General features: G+C 42.1%; 1 protein-coding gene across 6 annotated transcripts in view; it reads right to left on the bottom strand.

Moving 5' to 3' along the window:
- pax2a (paired box 2a) overlaps nucleotides 1-7,378 on the bottom strand; it is a 177,098-nt gene extending 169,720 nt beyond the window's left edge. For 4 of the 6 annotated variants that reach the window (XM_070865422.1, XM_070865424.1, XM_070865427.1 and 1 more), the window contains exons 1-3: nucleotides 7,259-7,378; nucleotides 3,902-4,112; nucleotides 961-1,158 (exon numbers count right to left, since the gene is read on the bottom strand). In XM_070865422.1, the coding sequence (XP_070721523.1) occupies nucleotides 961-1,158; nucleotides 3,902-4,112; nucleotides 7,259-7,301 (452 nt within the window). In that variant the 5' untranslated portion in view covers nucleotides 7,302-7,378. The remainder of the gene's footprint in view (nucleotides 1-960; nucleotides 1,159-3,901; nucleotides 4,113-7,258) is intronic. The other 2 variants (XM_070865423.1, XM_070865425.1) reach the window with 1 other exon arrangement.
- Between the last annotated feature and the right edge of the window lie 12,430 nt (nucleotides 7,379-19,808).

Below are 19,808 nucleotides of genomic sequence, written 5' to 3'. Positions count from 1 at the left end.
GCACCTTCCCCTTGTACTGTTAGCTGCACCGAGGCATAGGAGAGCAAATAGCAGCAAACCGCCCTGGCTGCAATCTTTAAATCAATGTCCTTGTAGACCCTCCTTAATAGTTTACATCTCCACCAGTTCGCAATTAGATTAAACAGCGCAATGCATGCGGGCCTGCTCTACCTGCCTGCCATTGGTATTGCTGTATAAGTCACCGGGGTCCCAGGTGAGTTCAGGAGGGAGAGCAGCACTCCTGGTATTTACCGTGCTTTCATTAGGAGCCCTTGTTTCAGAATTAAAATAACTTGTAGGCCGATTACATATATTTCGAGATTGCCCTCACTGCATTGTGTATTATATAAACAGACACTACCCTACCGTGCTTGGCCCCTTTGAAGAAGCCTTGTGTTTGCGACTGATTTTGTTTTGGGGACAGAATGTGCAGTCCCTCTTGACCATATCAGTGAGACAGATTAATGTTCCCGGTGTTTCATCATTGAAATTTCATTTTTCTTTATATAAACTGGCTTATATAAACTTCCTCTACCTCTGACCCTCTCACCCCTCCCTTCTCTTCCCCCCTTGACTGTGTATTTGTGGTTAGATTGGTTGAATGTCTGTTTGGTTTGGCTTAATCTCATTATTCTTATATGTACGGTGAGGGTCGATTGCACTCCCTTAAATTCATAATTAATATGCACAGATTCGCACGATGAAATCAATGTGTAAGTCTGACTCACATATTCTTGCTGCACTTATTTCCTGAATAATGGGTGTCGGGTTATAACTAAATATAAACCTGATTGTTACACTATATCTGCATCAGTTATTCGGGCAATTCTTTCACTTTCTGCATTTAGTTGTGTATATGCATTTTTAACATATAAATGAAGGCCTTCTTATTTTATTCTCTGTGGTTCGAGAGCCCCCCCCCCCCCCCCCACCCCCCTCCCCAGTTTCCTCGGGCTGTACCTGTTGATCGAGCTGACACTGGGCACACTGTCGTTGTCACACACACCCTCGGCCAGCAGCCGGTCGCGGATCTCCCAGGCGAACATAGTCGGGTTCTGGCGCTTGTACTCGGCTATCTTATCCACGACTTTCGGGGTGGCCACCTTGGGTTTTGAGCCCCCAATGACTCCGGGCTTGATGCTGCCCGTCTCATAGTATCTGATAGGGGAGAAAAGCCAGAGAAACGAAAAAAGATTACAAGTAAAACTTCAGTAAAGTATGGCTTCATTTCCACACTGGTACAGCGTTCAAACTATGCGCAGGAAAATTACAATAGACGCGCCTTTGTTATAATTGTATATAGGAATTATATATATATTAAATACACAATTGCTGTATCTCTTATATAATTAAATGTAAGGACGCCACAGCAAACCTCGACCTCACTCGTTATTTACAGCCTCATAAAATGGATAGGGAACAGTAAAACGCAAAATAAATCAGTGTGTGTATGCAAAAGTATTAACCTATCGTTGTTACAGTCCTCCCCACTCTGAAACAACCCGTCACGTCGCTTGGAGATCAGGACGCTAAAAGCACCGATGCACATCCTTTTCTTCTTGGTATGGGGACACAATTTTAGTAAGGGTATAATTAATATTAAAAATGGACTAGATTTTTCGTGCCGAATTCTGCCTTTGGTGAAGGAGCGAGAGGGAGGGGGCAGAATCAGAAGTTTCTGCTTTTCTCCCCTTTGCCTTCTGCCAAGAGAGCGAAATAGGAGGAAGAGAGCTGGAAAGGGCAGGGAGCTGGGAGCAAGAGGAAGTCAAGAGATGTTAACCCCCGCCGCTGGTTGTGCGAGAGAAAGTGTATTTATTTCGAAGTCCTGGGGTTCAGTTTCATGTGCAGAAATTAAAGGTCTTTATCTACAACCGATGGTCCTTTTCAACCCTCCCTGTATTATCTGATGTGAAACCTGAATCCGGGCACACATGTCATAGTGTGAACAAGTATTGTATGGCTGGCTGTAGCAGAGTGTTATTTACCCCTCTGTCACGTAAAACAGGCCTCCCAGCCTCAGTGTGTTTTATGGTAAAGATTGGTGCAACAGGGCAGGTTATAACTCATAAATAGGAAGGAAAAGACAATAAAAAAGCGTTCGCCTCCCCGCGCATTGTTTGATTTCCACTATAAATGGAAGGTGAAATCTAACTAGCCATCCAAGACGGACTGTAATTCTAGCGCGGGGTGTAACTCCGTGTAAGTGGGTTCAGTAACTATAGCGGGTGAAACCAGGGAACGCTCCATGGCGAACTAAATAACATCGCTGGGATTCAACACAGCATTCATGTTTGAGGTTATAGACTTCCAATGTGAACACTCGATATTGTCGAGTCAGTGTTTTAAGGTCTACATTCAGACTGGAAAGGAAAGAGCAACTTTGCCCAGTGTTCAGACTGGATAACACTGGACTGATTTTTTGGGTTCACAGTGGAAAATACCCACACCTTGTCCCCCTCCCCGCACTGTGCACATTCCCAATGGCTGTACTGAATAACAAGCGGTGTTAACTGCACGCATGCACACTATACAATTGGTGATGTTCGGGCACCAAGGGCTCAGCGTGGCACGGGCAATTGGAGGGGTTCTCCATTGCTCACCTGTGCCAATTGCAGTGTGTTCGACTTCGAAAACCATTCTGACTTTCAGTTGTCACGTCGCTCAATTATAACTCAAATAAAATCGTGACTCAGTTCGGTGAAAATGACAGCGGATGGAAAGTGAAACTGCGCGACCATCAGCTGGAGGCGAACAGCAATTATTCGTTTGCATATTTCAGTTTTAGTGAGGTGTGTGCCTGACTGTTGTTTCACAAGAGAAGTGTAATTCGCATCCCAGACCGACATTCGGCTCACATGCAGCGACTTTGCCAAAGGACAGCTCACAGAATGCTGAAACAATAGTCATTAAAGATTTTATTCTGGGCCCAAGTTTTAATTTCCCAAAAAGTTGCTTTAAATGCATCTTCTCTATCCGTTCAGCTTATTTTTAATTGCTAAAACACCGCAGTAGTTGCATATACATATAATATATAAATGTTAGGGAAACGGCATGTCTTAGTGGTTTAATCCTGGTTTGAAGGGACCTGTTACCCCGGTGGAATGGGTCAGCTGGTGGGGTTGCAATCTAAGGGGACAGAGTAAATCAAACGAACGAACACTCGCAATTCCACCTGTTCCACTAAAACTGCCAGCATTTGCATAAACCACGTCAATCTCCAAGGCCTGGCAACGAACTGAAAATCCTACCCCCACCCCTAAATTTATTCCACTTCTGGTCTGTAAGTGATTCCTTCCGTTACAGACGATCTGATCTACTTAATACTAAAATGTGGGCACAACTAGGAGTGGCAGTTCAAAATGCTTCGCATATTCAAATGGTTTGGAGCTGAGGAGAGATTGTAACTGATTTTACATATAGCTCCCCACCCAGCTTCTGTCTGTGTGAGTGTCAGTGTCTGAGTCTGCGCTCAATTGTTTCCCTATTATTCCTGGCACTTCTCTCTCTCTCTCTCCCTCTCTCCCACACCTTTCTCATTTACTTTGGACTTTTCCTCTGTTTCCTGAGCGTTCTGACTTGCCTTAAACCCCTTTGGTGATATTATCCATAATTTTGAGATTTAAAATCGTTATTGTTCTATTCCCGCTGTTACTTGCTTTGAGTTAACTTTCGTTATAAAAATATATTTGAATTGTATGAGAAAAGAAACAAAATTGCTGATCAGTGCATGGTTGGAAGTAGGTAGGAGCATACATTGATTTCCTTTCTATGGGTCCTTTCGTCTCTGATGCCAATGGCCAATCTCTCATATTCATTCTGGGATTTTATATACAAAATATGAATCGGAAAATATTTTTCTTTGGTGTGTTTATTTTTCCTCTCTGGCAGTATCACCCCTCACCTGCCCAATATCTTGCTGACACAGCCGTGGCTGACCCGCAGTTGCCGGGAGATGTCGCAGGGTCTGACTCCCTGGTGTGCCAGTTCCACAATGCGCTGCCTCACCACGTCAGGAAGGGGCCTGCCATTCACAAACACTCCTCCCAGCTGATTCACACCCCCATGCCCTGCAAAACACACACAACTGAACTCATCCCAGGTAGAACTGCAACCTGAAAGAGAGAAAAAACAAAGAGAAGGGGGGGGGGGAGAAAAAGAAAGGGAGGAGTGGCAAAAAAGCAAAAGGATGGAATAGGGGAGAGAGTGAGGGAAAGGGAGTAGAAAAAAGAACGAGAGGAAAAAAGGAATCGAAAGCATGGAATAAAGAAATTACATATATGTGGACACGTGTAGCAAAGCATACCGATACACATTTAACTTCATATATTTCACACATTACATTAAAAGGCACATGAAATGCCATCTTTTAAGACTATTATTTTAATTTACTGATTCATTCTGCCTTTTAAGGGCAACGAAAGCACATATATTTATATAATAAAACAACATCTCTGATACCATCCGATTAAATTAATGTATCTATTACAATATGACGTGGCAGTTTAAACTGGCAGAATTGTTCTCCATACTTTAAAAGCGGAGAATGGTATGACTTTTTTTCCAAGAAACTATGTATAAAACTTTGAGTTCGGTTCCAGGTTTATTCTGGAACGAGTGTTGATTATATACAGCGTGTGAATGTGAGTGTGTGTGTGTGTGAATGTATATATGAATGTGTTTGTATGTATGTGTGTGTGAATGTGTGCGTTCGTGTGTATGTGTGTGTGTGAGTGTGTGAATGTGTTGTGTGTGTTTGAGTGTGTGTATATATATATATGAATATGTGTGTGTGTGCGTGTGTATATATCTGTGTATATGTGTGTGTGTATGTGTATGCGTGTGAGTGTGATTGTGTGTGTGTGTGTATATATATATATACATATATACGTGTGTATATATGTGTGTGTGCGTGTGTGTGTATATGTGTGTATGTGTGTGTGAGTGTGTGTTTGACGGAGCGGTAAGACGATCTGTTTGTTGAACGGCACGCTGGTATTTGTGCGGAAAGGGTGCATAAAGCAGCACATTACAACAGTGCAGGATTCCCTCGCTGCAGGGCTTCATAGAGCCCGCTGAAAATTTCTCTGTCTAGGTTTCCTCTGGTTCTCTTATTGTGTGTGTGTGTCCTTTACTGGGGGTACATGGGTTAAGCATTCTCTCATTGCCCTGCTCTGAAGGAGACTTAGCAATTTATGCGAGAGAAAAGATTTGAAAGACAACAAAATGATAGGCAATTTCAGCGCCGGCACTATGAAGTGAGAAAGGCTAATATATATATATTATATATATATATATATATATTTAGATGTGTTTCGATATGACATGTAAAATGCATATATCTACTGGTGTTAATGAATAAAAAAACATCTATTACTATATATACAAGGGACGCATAGACTAGACACCAATTAATTAGGTGCACCAAATGTTTACATTTAAATATTTGTTGTGCATACATTTCATGCAGATAGTCCTTAATAATAATTAATTTTACTTGTATGTTATAGTTTTTTTTGAAGCAGGGAATGCGTGAAACTGATGTGTTATTGATTGTCGATATGCTGTTTTACAGCGAACGGGAAGAATTATATCAAACGCCCCGGTATATATTTACAAGAGCGTGTCAGTCTCGAAACAAGACAAGGAACCTTCACGTGCGCTCGATTGTCTTGGTGTTACTAATGTACTTGTTCGAGGTGATTTGAAAGTTTGTGTGTGTGTGTGTGTGTGTGTAGGAGTGACCGTGGTATTTCGGCGGATCACAATTCCTCTACTTCAAACAGTAACTTATTGATGCGAGGCGACTTCGCCAAACTCTCAATTGCCCTCAAATCGACCCATGTCGGAGGATTATAAATATGGATTTTTGGAGGAGTATCTGGAGCAGTTTTCTTTATGTCTCTCTCTCTCTATCTGTATCGTCTAAAAACATTTAATCTTAGTTCTATTTTACTCAATGGCAGTTAAAAAATCAAGTTAAAAGTATTTGCCACTATTCCCTTTAAAATAATATTGGGAGAGCAGGGACAAATATTTGCTAATTATTCCTGTTTATTCGCAGTTATCCCCGGCTCTCCGATATATGGTCTGAAGTTACTGTCTGGCAAAACTCCTATCAGATTCAGCATCAATAATTCAAACTAGCTTTGATATCTCAGATTACGGATTATTTGAAGGCCGCATCATCAAGAAAGATTAGAATAAATAATTTAAAAACCTTTTACACTGTAATATCTGTTAGCGAGTCTTATCATATATGTATATATTTACCCCGGGTTCATTTTAATGAAACAATAACAGAGGAGGAATCAATTTGTATTTTTTCAGCTTTGTGTTGCATTCTCTCGAGGTTAGTGTGATTTTAAATAGTTACTTTTATTAATCAAATATGGTACAACATATATGATATCTGTATATTTATATCCAGCTATCTATATATAATGGGATCGGTGTGTGTGTGTTACTGCCGTGTGCAAGTGCTGGAGGTTTATGGTGTTTAAGAGATCCCTACCAATACTATAGGGCCCTACACGTGGTTAAGGGTGAAATTAGACAGCGGAATAAGGCAGCACTTCAAAATCTGTTTACAATAAAAAGGAACCAGAGAAAAAATATTTTTTAATTAAAATTCCATCTCTCTTAAAAATAAAATTAATCTCGAAAGTCTGCCGACTTTTAACAAGCAAATGCCAATAGCTGGAAGCCGGGCGGATGAAAATCCGCAAGAAAAGCCCTACCTGCATATTGCTGACGATAACAGCGTGACAGCGCGAATATTAGTGAGAACATTTGCGGAGGAAACTGGGTTAATGTGTGTGCGGCGAGAAAATCATTTCCCCCCCATTGGTATCAAGCCGAGGAGCGCGAGGGGGAGAGGAAAGTTCACCAAACCCCCTTAAAAATATATGCAACTCCTGGGTGTGTTAATCGTTCAGTTTGCAAGATTATATTGTGCCTTTTTAATGCGCTTTAGATACCGATGCAATATGTGCCGTGGTGCGTCAGAAATTAATCTAGACAGTGCGTGCATGTACATTTAGATCTAAGTGACTATTTGACAAGTAAATTTTCCCTTCCGTTTGTATATATTCACCGTGTTATAAAGTGGCGTGTATCTCGTTATTTCTTTCTGCAAAAATTACAATAGCAATTATAAATAGATAGGTTTATGAATTTGCGCTTTGCAGATCTAATGTTTTACTTAAAATAGGTTTTACTGGCGTTAGAGAAAACAAAACACAATTAATCGCCTACTCACTGTGCATAGCTGAGAAGGGGTCTGCTTTGCAATGTATATCCATGAGTGCCAGCGCTACAGAAATGAAAGGCGCTGACTCCGCCGTCTCGTCTTTTAATTAAAGGCTTACGTTAATGCAGAAAAAACATTGACTGTAAACAAGAGGGGAAAAAAACAAAAAAAAAACAACACAAAACTTTTCTTTTTTTCCTCTTCCCCTTTTCAGCCGGAATTTTTTTTTTTCAAAACTCGTCCTGAACAGAAAGTTAAGTGACTGGCGCCCCTTGTCTTCGCTCACAGTCCTCTGCACGGAGAGATGAGGGAGCGGTCGCCAATCGGACAGGTGGGACGCATGTCCGTCCACTTTTCGGAGATGTTTGTGGAGCAAACAGGCATCAGTCGCAAACCAAGGCTCGGATTTATAGACTGTTTTTTGGGGGGAACAGAAACGCACACGCAGCGACGGGAAAGCGGACGCGCGATGCGTGGCTTGGTCAAGATTCACTGTCCTCTGAAAATTCTTTACACCTTCACTCAAATCCTTCCTTGTCCCTCTCTCTCCTCAAGTGCGACTGACGGTGCCTTGGTCGCGCCAGTGGTAACAGGCCGGTGTGCGGGCTCAGAGGGAGGCGGATGAACCCAATGGAGCCAGTGAGCGTGTCTCTGCTTACTTGCTGGTGCTGGTTGCAGGTTTTGAAGTGCAGACTGAAGCCCGGGCTCTGCGTGGCTCTCTCTAAAACCCTGCGCAGATTCCAGCCACTCCAGTCCCCTTTAGAAAGATGGATGACTTGTCAGACAAAGGCAATAGATTGCAACACTTTGTGATTCGCCAACGCAGATTGGACCCCAAATGAGGAGGTCCCGTGATCTGCCACTCGAGAGTCACCATTCGCAAACACATACACACACTCACATATACATAGACACACACACTCTCACATGCTCTCATATATATACAAACATAGACACACATATTCTCTCACATATATATACAAACATAGACACACATACTTTCATACTTTCATATAAATATACAAACATAGACACAAACACTCTCACATATACATACAAACACTCTCATACTCTCTTTATCTCATATATCTACAAACATAGACACGCATACTCTCATAATATCATATATATATATACAAATACAGACAAACACACTCTCACATATATACAAACACAGACACACACACTCTCACATATATACAAACACAGACACACACACTCTCACATATATGTATACAAACACACATACACGTTCTCATACTCTCTTTCTCTCATAGATACAAACACACACACATACATTCTCATACTCTCACATACATATACAAACACAGACACACACACTCGCTCACATTTATACAAAAATAGACATCCACACACTCACATACATCTATACAAACATAGATACAAACACACTCACTCAAACATTCATATATACATACACACATTTTCACACACACACACACTGTCGCAGATATACAAATATATACACACACACACAAATACGTAGACACACACACTCTAACATATGCACACACTCACATATACATACACAAACACACACTCTCTCACATATATACAGACATATATGCACACTCACACGCTTTCTCACACACACATATGTATATACATACATGTACATAGAAACACACGCACACTCTCACATATACACAATCTCTCTCACACACAAACAAACACCCACACGCACTCACACACACACCAAATTCAGATTCAGAGTTTCGGTTTTATTAGGGAAATTGAATTAGGAAATAGCTCGTTTGGTCTGAGCAAGATAAGTGGAATAAGTAGGCAGAGCTCAGCCAAGACCAACTGTACAGAATATCTGTATCTCTTTTACTCCGTGTCTTGCTGTATTCCCCTCCAACACAGCATATGTAATCCTGTCTATTTTCAAATTGAATTCTGCGGGAACAGTCTCTCCCTGTACATCTGTTTGTTTTAAACAGATTGACTCTTTATTACAATCAGCCTCTTCCAAAGAAGGTTATATATCACACGCCAACTATGGTGCCTCCACTTTCTGCTATGTTGTTTGTATATCTGTATCGGTTTACCGATGTCTCTAAGTAACCGGATTCTTTCTCTCTCACCGCCCCCCCCCCCACGCCCCCCGCCTCACGAGTTCACCTGAGCTGTCTAACCTGCGTGTGTATGCTCTGCACACAGCGAGGAAGGTGAAATTAGATTGGCAAATATTTAAAAAAAAGGCTTTTTGATGGCATCAATGGAGTTTACAAATCACACTTTACCAATGTCACTGTAGTGTTTTTTTAAATGAATGTTTGCTCACAACTTTTTTCCTGAATCGGTGGATAAACGCATTAAGTAACTGACCCACTGCAATCTGACAGTCACATAGCACGGTGAATGCAGTGACCGGTCAGAAACACTAACTCTGTGCAAAGCCCATTCCTTGTTAATACCTTTCAGAACTCGCTGTAAATCCTTCGGAAATGGATGGTTAATGTGCGTTCCCTATTCGTTACTTGCGGTGTCCCCATAACAGAATCTTTCAGCTGTCCATGTTTAATTTAAAAGGAATGATCCCCCCACAAATTGGAGTGATTGGGAGGTGATGTATTTTTTCTCTTGAGTGTTGTTTGATGGAGGGGAGTTAGGTGTCGTGTGGCCAAGCGTTCTGTAGGTGGCGCTGGCTTTTTACTTCTCTGGGGTAAGATCAGCTTGATAAAGGTTTTGGGTGAGTTCAAAGTTGGAAGTGTTCAGAGTTCCTGTAGCTCAGCGCTCTCTCTCTCTCCTGGGATACAATAGAAACTTTATTAAAAAAAAACTCCCTGAAACACCGGCCAACAGAACTTTGTTAAATCTCTGCGGGCATAAATTTGGTGGTGACTGTGAATAAAATCTCCCTTTGATCTTTCCCAAATCAGAGATTATTTGATACCGATATGCATATAAAGTCTGCCTTTGCGCTCTGTTGTATTGCATTAATTTTACTCTTTGCCATTGCGAGTCTTCTTGGAATCGAATCAATCGTCTGATTTCTTGGTGACAAATCATTTAATCTGTCACCAGGCTGCTTGTTTTCAAACGATTCTCTGTCATCGTGTGCTGAATATTCTAATTGAAATCTTTTCTTCCCGAGGTCCCCCCGACCATCGCCACCTCCACCACCCCCCCCCCCCCCCCACCCCCAACCTCATTTCCCATACTTTAAGTCGTTTTAGTTTGCAAACAATTCGCGCTTTCTCTGCTCTGCGTGTAATGTGCCGGCGCTTCAAGCTGTTGAGGCTCTTAAATACCGAACCAAACACTGTACTGGTCCCCAAAAAAATGAAAGTCGCGCATTTTCTGAAATACAATACTTAAAGAATGCTTTCAAATCAGTTCAGCCCGCTCAATTCAGGTTTAATTCTTTTATTTTTAATGTATATAAACACTGAAAGTCGTATTTAGCACCTGATCAATTTTAGTAAAATATAACTATTACAACAGGAAATCACGGGATTAAATCAGAAGTATGGAGGGTTTTAAGGCGCATTTACAATTGTGAAGCTGAATCGCTTCCTGGCTTCTTCTTCCTAATTTTTTTTTCTGTGGGAAGGAACAAGTATATTAAGACCCAGAGTGGGAATTAGCTGCTGCACGTTACCACACTAAATGTGAGGGAGGAACTGTCATTCAGTTAAACAGGCCGTTCTAGGCCAATCTGTGCAAATTCATTTGATATAGCGCCCGAGTTATTAAAGGCTGAAGCGAGGAGAATAGTCACTGTCACTTAAAGCGTAAAGAGAGGTGGCAAATTGCAGTTGCAAGGGGGACACGGATTTATAGCATGAATCAAAAAGGGACAAATTAGTGCAATGTGGCGGCATTCTGAGCTACTTTGGCTGCAATTATCCCGTGTAAAACGGCCCCTTTTGCTGTGCTTCTCTCAGAGTGGTGGATAGTTGTGAGAATTTTCACCGCGCTGTTAAGACCTGCCGAGCTCCTAAAAAAGTGATAGGTACCGAGAATGGGGGGGGGGGGGGGGGGGCCTTCCAAACTCTGTTAAAAAATTAAGGATTTTGTATCAGCCACAACAAAAAGTACCACTCTCTCCCCACGCGGGAGCGAATTGGCAACAACCATTAACTGCAGATCAGCCCTTTTATTTATTTTTAGTATCGCGTTCAGGAAAGGTCAACTTTAGAAAGCGGTGCTGTATTGTGACTGCTCTCGCACAGCACTAGATTATAGTCAGTCGGCGAAAAAGGGACGCCGGCATAGCCTGGATTATTCCAGGTATTAATCCGTGTGTTTATTGACTGCAGGCTCGTAATCCCAGGCGGAAATGAAGTGATTGCCAAATATATAATTTTCAAGTATTCATTTGCAGACTGCAATGCGGACCAACGCCCAAAACTTAGGACTTTTGGGCCAGTTGTTTCAGTGCAAACCCATCTCCAACTAATAAGAGATTTACTGATTAAAATGTGGAAAGGAAATAAAGTCTATTTGAGGTGCAATTGTACCCTGTCGTTTGGAGACCAGTTTGAGAAGAGGTGGGAGAGAGTCGGAGGGTTTGGGGGGAGGGGGGGGGGGTAATGGTTGGATAAACCCGCTCTCCAGTCTTTCATTAACCTATTTCACAGGAAGCCCCCTTCGCTTCATTTGCACTTCAAAGAGGCGCGCTGTCTCGCCCAACGGAAATTAAAGACAAATAAACTTTTTTTGAGGGGGGGAGGGAGGGCAGTGTGTTTTGAGAGAGAGAGAGAGAGAGAGAGGGGTCTGTGTGGATTCTATAGATCAGCCCTGGATGGCCACAGTCCATCCGCAATCCATTTTATATACTATCTGTGAGAGGCAAATCCCTTGATCAACTGTTTTATCCAGGCTCCTCTTGTCCGCTCACTGTTTAACTCTATAATCATGTTGCGTGTAAATATACTGGTGCGATTTGACGCCTCTCGGTGTTTGCACACAGGATTACCCGCGGCTCTATCTCTGCCTTTGATCTGAATTTACGGATCTGTTCAGTCACAGAGCAAGTGCGGATCGCTTAAAAGTAAAAAGTAGAATTGGACAGAACAGTGGGATAATGGCTGGGAAAGTACTTGTGCACAATTTAATTTTCAATATGTGTGGTTTTTCTCAAACAGTGCTCTTCACTTGATTCAGTTCTCGCTGGAAAAAAAAAGTATTTACTCGAAAATTACAAATCTTTTATTTTTGTGGAAGTATTTTGAACTTGCCACGATTACTTCTCTTTTCTTTTCTTTGAGGCGTTTTATAGGTAACCCCCGTGGAATGTTGTGACTTGGAGGGGTCGTATGTGCAAACTGCGCATTGTTAATAGATAATAGTGTGTGCTTTAGTGTGAGGCACTGTGTGTGGGAGAGGAGGAGGGGGAGGGGAGTGGGACAAGCAATGTCAGAGCAGTGTATAAGTTGAACATTGCCGACCGTTAGGTGTGAGTTTTGCTTGTAGACAGGGGCGACAAGAAAATTTGACATTAAATAAGCTTCATTATATTTATATGTGTATGTGCATATATCCGTATATATATATATATATACACACAAACACACACATGTATATATATATACACAGATATACAAACACATATATAAGCACATATATACACACATAGGTATACACACATACACACGCGTGTGTATATACTACACACAAATATATACACACATATATAGACATATTTGTATATATACATACATACATATATGTACACACATACACATATGTACACACATTTCTATATATACATACATGTACACACACATTTGTATATTTACATACACACATGTACATGCACTCACACACACAGACACACATACACGCGTACACACTCACACACACACACATACACATATATATTTGGCAGATTTCTAAGTGTATTAAGATGTGCTGGCGGGACACGAATGGGCACACGGTGCCAGTTTGTGTTCGTGGCGCCCTTGGCTAGGTTTGGGGTTGCTGGATGTGCGTGTTTTTAGAAGTTGAGGTGTTCTGGTGAAATGTAACGGCATCGGCTGCAATTTCACAGTCCGGAGAACATTTTGCCTAAAGCAACTTATGTTATTTTTCCCTCTCACCCCCCCCCCCCAACCCCCTCCTCCCTTGTCTTGGACCTCTCCCCAAGATTATTGCCCTCTTACATTACAGTGATTGGCTATAGTGCACAGTTCAAGAAAGAGGAAGTAGGGATAAAATAAATGTTATAATCCAATCTGGTCACGCAACATCGGTAATAGCCCATTTTTCCTTCTTTTGCATCTGCCTGCTTTGAATGTTAATACCACACGTGTAGCACTACTTTCTCGCCACCTCACAATTAACACTTCTTTTCGCAAACTGCATCAGACAATCTTAAGAGTATTTTCTTATACGACCGACCCGGGAAAAATAAACTCCATTCCAAATTCAAATCCAGGTGTTTTGTAGAGAATGTGTTTGTAGGGCCGGTAAGTGTAACTGCAGCCTCCATTATTAGACACACTTGATAATAACTTTGTGGGGGGGTTATTCCTTTATTAAACCCCCATGTCCCCCTACATTTAAATGATCTATTTCATAAAATAATAAATAATTACATTAATTTTGGCGATATGTCAGATCAGTGAAAAATTCACAAGAATACAGACATGGTGAGTCTGATGGATTAACTACATTTAGCCCATGTTGACATGCTTATAATGTATTTTCTTACCCAGACATAAAACATATGGTTATGACATATAACCAAAAGAGTTGGTAATGCATTTTTTTTATTTCCAAGTACTAGCTACCTCCATTTGCTAAAACGAAACCGCAATGTGTAAATGTATGTTTGGTACGGGCTTGCCTCTGCCTATTACCATTCTGCACCCTGGTTTAAGGTCAGCAAGTCATTTTAACCGAACCAGGCTTTTGTAAGGCCTCGGTACTGAAGGCACCTGTAGCAAGACTGGGGTGGGGGCTGAGGCGAGACAGACACACACGAATAAATATAGGCAGATACACACACGCAAATATCAATAATATTCGCACACACAATTATATACACACATATATAGACGAGAAAATATTAGTAAGCGCACCTACACTTATATAGGCACACACCCTAGCCTCGTTCAAATTAAGGAATAAGCAAATACTAAACACACGAACGCAAATATGGCCATCCAGATGGACATATACATATGTACATAAATGCTTGTAACTCCGTAGATGTATATAAACACGCATGTTCGCACACGTATGTACACATAGAGGCAGAGAGATTTCTAGTTCGAACAAGGTGACACCAAACACATTTCATCTTTCTTACGCATGGCATGCACACATACACGCACACACATGGCCATTCCCTCAGATAAGGAAACGGGCATTGCACACAATACACATACACGCGCGTACCAGAACCATGCTCTCCTCCACTCAGATACACTCGGCCACGTATTGAACGGGGAAAGTTGCTCCAGGGTGACCCTCTGAACTTAGCTGCGCACTTTGAAGCTTTTGCATTTGCTGGTTTGCAGCGGACAGATTTCCTGGATCGGCGTTGAAGGGGGTGGGAGGCAAATGAGAAAATAAATAAGGTTAGAAAATGGGAGCGAGGCAGTAACAAGAGAAAGTAATTGTGACTAAAAGCTAAAAGTCAACAGACAGGGTGAATTACCGATGGACCACCAACCTGCCGCATGGGATATTAAATTAAAAAAACTCAGAAAAGGTGGAGAGGGCGGGGGGTTAAAGAAAGAAGGTGCGATTAGGAAAGAATGTAAACGGTCCTTTCTGGGCCTGGCTGAATTCTATTTCACACCTGCATCACACGTATAAATACTTTCAACAATGTGCCACTGCTTTGAATTACATTGTCCTAACTGCTCTTTAACAGACATGGAGGGGATAAGTCATTCATTTGGGAGAAATAGAATCAATTTCTGGATTTATAGAGGGTGTTTGGCTATGAAAAGATTTCTTTCCGCTAACTCCGGGAGTACTGTTTTTGGTTAGCAGATAATTGGCGGAAAAATGTAATTTGGGAATTGGTGATTATAGAGATTAAACCCCCCAAAAAAGCGAGTTGATGCCTAATTAAAAGCCGTTTGAGCGAGTGACAGAAATCCATTTGTCTTTTAGCATCAGCTGCTAACGGTTCCTGGTGGCTGGCTGGGGCCAGGAGCCCCCATTCGGAGAGCGGGTTAGAGGAGCTCCCCGCCCAGCCTGTGGCGAACGGGCGGACGCCGGACACAGCCACCTTCCCCACTCCGCCAGGTGCACGGGTAGTGTGTCCAAAGTCAGACTGCAGCTCCAACTCGGCTCAGCTCAGCTCCCAGCGTCGGAGGCAGCTTTAGCGACCGATGTCTTCCTTCCTGCTTCTGTGGGACCTGGTGCCAGTGGGTGTGAGTTTTACCACATAACCTCTCTTGCTGCAGTTAAACAAACAAAAAAATTAACATTTCATTGTATGTAATTCGATATATGGCGCGGCGATTTACTAGTAAAGTGAACGGTTTAAGATCGTGTTTGTTCAACACGAGTGTTTAACAATCGGGAAAAGCTAAAGGAGATTCATTAAAGAATATCAATTGATAATTTATAATGAAATTTCATAATAAGCGGAATTTAGTTGACAGCAGCTCGTTTTGCTCTTCGACTACGGTATTGGCAGTTGAGATGGCATCTGAAGTTTAATGTTTGGATAAATAGAGGGAGAAAATGTATAGCATATACAGTTTTGATTTCCGCCTAAAAAGTTCCCAGCGAAAGGCACTAAAAACTGATAGGACAAACGCTATTTCTATGTGCAGGCTGTCAATCAATCACTCCTATCAATAGATCAATCACCATGTCAATTAATATATCATATTAGAACCTCGTGTGGAGCCAAACGGACTGAGCAGGCTGGGAATTATTTAGTTAATTTGGGTTTTTCTCTCTCTCTCTCTGAGTGAGACCAGAAGTCGAAAGGAATGCGGTGCTTGCGACTGATCTCAGTGCATTCGCTAGCGTTTTAATCAAAAGAATTGTTGCTATCGAGTCGCATCGCAGTCCTTAGAATAAAGGAGATCCAGGCAACGCTTGCCGGCCTGGGCTGCAGGAACCGGGAGCTGCATTTAAATCCTAGATTGCCAACACTACCCAGGGCGCCGTGACAGAGCGCTGCTGCATATTTGAGGCTATCATATCTCTGCTCTGATGTTTATCGCTGGGTGTTCCGCACAGAACAAGCAGAAATAAAGCTCCCCAGATTGCTCACCATTGAAAATAATTGCTACACAGCTGTGACTACGTATTTATTTAAAATTAATTAGCTTCGCGTAACATCAACTCGTCCGGGCTTGCTTCACTGAAACGCAACATTGTTTTTTTTCAAAATTAAAGTAGCAATGTATATATTTAAAATTGAGACTTGTAGCTCTGAGAAAAGATATCAATTGAGCAAAAGTTTGGCGTTTTACTGGCCCACATGACTCGAGTGGACTAAAGAAAAGGAATTCATTGCTCCATTATTAAAGTAAAATCTGTTGGAAAACGGGAATGGAACTGCAATGCATGTTATTAGCTATAAACAATTATGGGTGTTTAAAACTCAGATGGTGTATAGTTTGCATCACTCTGTATCTCCTGAAATATCAGTGATATGTTTGTCTGCATTTCTGTAAAGTTGAAGGTTAAATGCCGTAAGCTTCACCTGTGTATTGAACACACTCTCACACACACATGCAGAGGGTGAATAATGTTTTCACTGTTTTTAAGCTCCCTTTCCTGATGTGCGGGCACTCATAAGGTGCAAAGTGAAGTTTGGGATTTGCAGGGATTTCCCACCCCGCCACCCCGAGTGGGCCCTGTTTCCGGGAGAATAACCGCAGCAAGGCAAGCGCAGCCACAGGGAAACAAAAATAGGCGCTTGCAGTATCGATCGAGGCAGTCTGGCCGAAAGCTCTATCGTCGCAGTCATTCACAAAACTTGTACATTCACAACTGCCGCCTTCACACTGGAAGATGATTTAAAAAAAAATACTCTTTCGTTCCTGGACATCTTGTAAAAAAAAAATCAATCAAATCGCGCAAACTAAATCACAATTATCCAATTACAAATAAATAAAGGTGATGCTTTTAATACTAATCCTTGGGGCTCCAGACTTGGCGACAGTGCAGAATGCATATTCATAACGGATGGAGAACCGGGACAGATGGACATTCAATTTAATTGTACACTCGACACGATCGGAGATTGATTTTTTACTTGATTTTTTTAATTTTGTCATAATTAATTAGATCATTACAGCCGTTCGTATTGGTCTCCTAATTTGACTTTAAGGAGGACCCGCTATCGACCGTCCAGTGCCTCAAACTCCTGCCGCGAAAATACCTCAATATCTTTTTCTCTCTCCCAATTCTTTTAAAATCCACAGACGGAGGCTTGTTTTGTCAGGGGCTCGGCAGCGACTCCTGAGCGACCAGCTTCATTCCTGACCACCTCTTTTAACTAAAGTTCACAGAGACATGCGAGGGGAGGAATCAGAGCCTGGTGATGGGTTTTGGTTCTCAATAATTAAGTCGAATAGACGGAGGGGAGTGTGCCAGACAGCCAAGCGGCCGGTTAAAAGCAAAAACAATGTCACAAAAGTCTATTTATAAAATGAAATGATCACAGGACACCAGAGAAATTTTAAATACACGCGTTCAGAATATATTTGAATGTAAAAAAAAACTGATATCCATGAATGGTAGACAGAAATAATTGAAGTAGTGTATTTGGAAGTCATGATTTAAGAAAGGACAGCACAAGTTGGATATGGGAAGTCTAAAACACCCATAATCACTAAGAAACGGCAAATGTCAATGAGAATATCGCGCAACATCTAAACTAACTGGCCAGTACAGGCAGGACTTTATTAAAACGTGAAATAGAACCGTGATCAAAATCAGTCTCAGTAAAAGGAAAATACATCAGTTATACTGTACCGCCACTCACCCCTAATAGGGACAATCTAACACACTCTGCAAAGGACCAAAAACAGAGCTGTTCAGTATCTGTGCTTTGAAGTGAGGGAAACAGGTATAATTTTATAATTAGACACAGAGCCGCGCCAGGTAACAGCGGTTGAACGGCCGGGCACTTGTGCCCCAGCAGAGGTGTGAAGGAGCTGGGCAGGGAGTGGGACTGGGACCTGGGAGCTCGGCCCCGTCTGTTGTGATGTTAAAATTGTGCCGGAGGCCGCCTGCTTGCCGACAGCACCGATCCCCGGCTACCCAGTAACTGCAGCTCCCAACTCTCAACTCCTTGCAACAATGCAAACAAATAAATCAACCCTCCAGCTTATCACAGACTGAAAGAAAAGAAAAAGAGAGAGAGAGAGAGAGAGAGAACGCAAATCGCACTTCTTTGGCCCAGTTCAAATAAACAGTTTGACATGATGGGCGAGCCTACCTGATCGCCTTGTTCCCTGAGCCATGCAGAGCTTTGCTTAATGGTCTAATTTGCGATGCACCCCAGTAAATCTTGCCGGGCTCCTGAACTTGCTCGCCGGCTTGTCGTGTGCCTCTTTAACCCACTGCTGCTGTGTTTTTTCCCCCCTTTTCCCTATAGCTTTGTGGTGATATCACCCCACCTCCCTCCCTGTGTATGTTTTCTTCCCCTGTTTTTAAAAAAATATTTGTTTCGCCCTACCTACAGCTAACTGAAACTAAACGCTTTCGGTAAACGCACCAAAGCTCGACTGAGCTGAGAACTGATTTAAAAAAGGGGGAGAAAATGATAAACAGCGAATAAAGTGGAGTGATTCACTTGTAGAATATTACTGGAAGACATGAACCTTCCGCTCCTTAACTGTAAGGTAAGAGCGATTAGGAAACTGGGTTTGAAAAACGATCCCATCTCCATTCGGCCTCTGACTCAGGTAAGAAGAGAGAAGGTAAGAGTTGATCAGACACTGATTATTCCCCCTCCCCATCACAATGATATTCGGAGATTTGCACTTTAGAAGTTTGCTGGTGGCCAGTCTGTTTAACAACTTCCTGAAAGTTAGGGGTGTGGGGAGGGAGAAATACACAAACTTCAGCCTGCTAACAGAGTGCAACCCGACAGAGCCGCAGTTACTTTGATGAGAGAACGATGCTGATTGGCTGCTGCCGGCAGTCACCCTGCATTTAAAGGGGAGGGCGCTTCGCAAGATCGTACCGCCGCACACCTTTAAACTATCGGCATACAGAGCCAGCTGCCCACAGCCACCCAGCCGGAGTACCCCACGCCGTTTCCCAGAGCTGGCACTCCCAAGTCCCAAAATGGTGAAACGAATAACAAATTGCATTAATAAACGGAAACCATTAAAACGTGTTATTCCAATATTGATACCAATAGAAAAGGATTGCATTGAATTCCCGGGGGTTATGAAATAACATGTCATGTGAGTTGCAAAGGTTTGAATAACTGAGTCCACCATTCAGTGTTCTGTTGTTAAAATTCATTCTGGGAAAATTAAGTATTGCGAGAGCTAGGGTTGGAGTTAGAGTTAAGATTGGGATTAGAGAAGGTGTTGGCGTATTAGTTAGGTTTGGAATTCGGGTTGGTATTGGAGTTGGAGTAAATTCG

The sequence above is a fragment of the Pristiophorus japonicus genome, chromosome 22, assembly GCF_044704955.1.
Source record: "Pristiophorus japonicus isolate sPriJap1 chromosome 22, sPriJap1.hap1, whole genome shotgun sequence".
NCBI classification, from domain to species: Eukaryota; Metazoa; Chordata; class Chondrichthyes; family Pristiophoridae; genus Pristiophorus; species Pristiophorus japonicus.
This window is presented reverse-complemented; position numbering and strand designations above follow the sequence as displayed.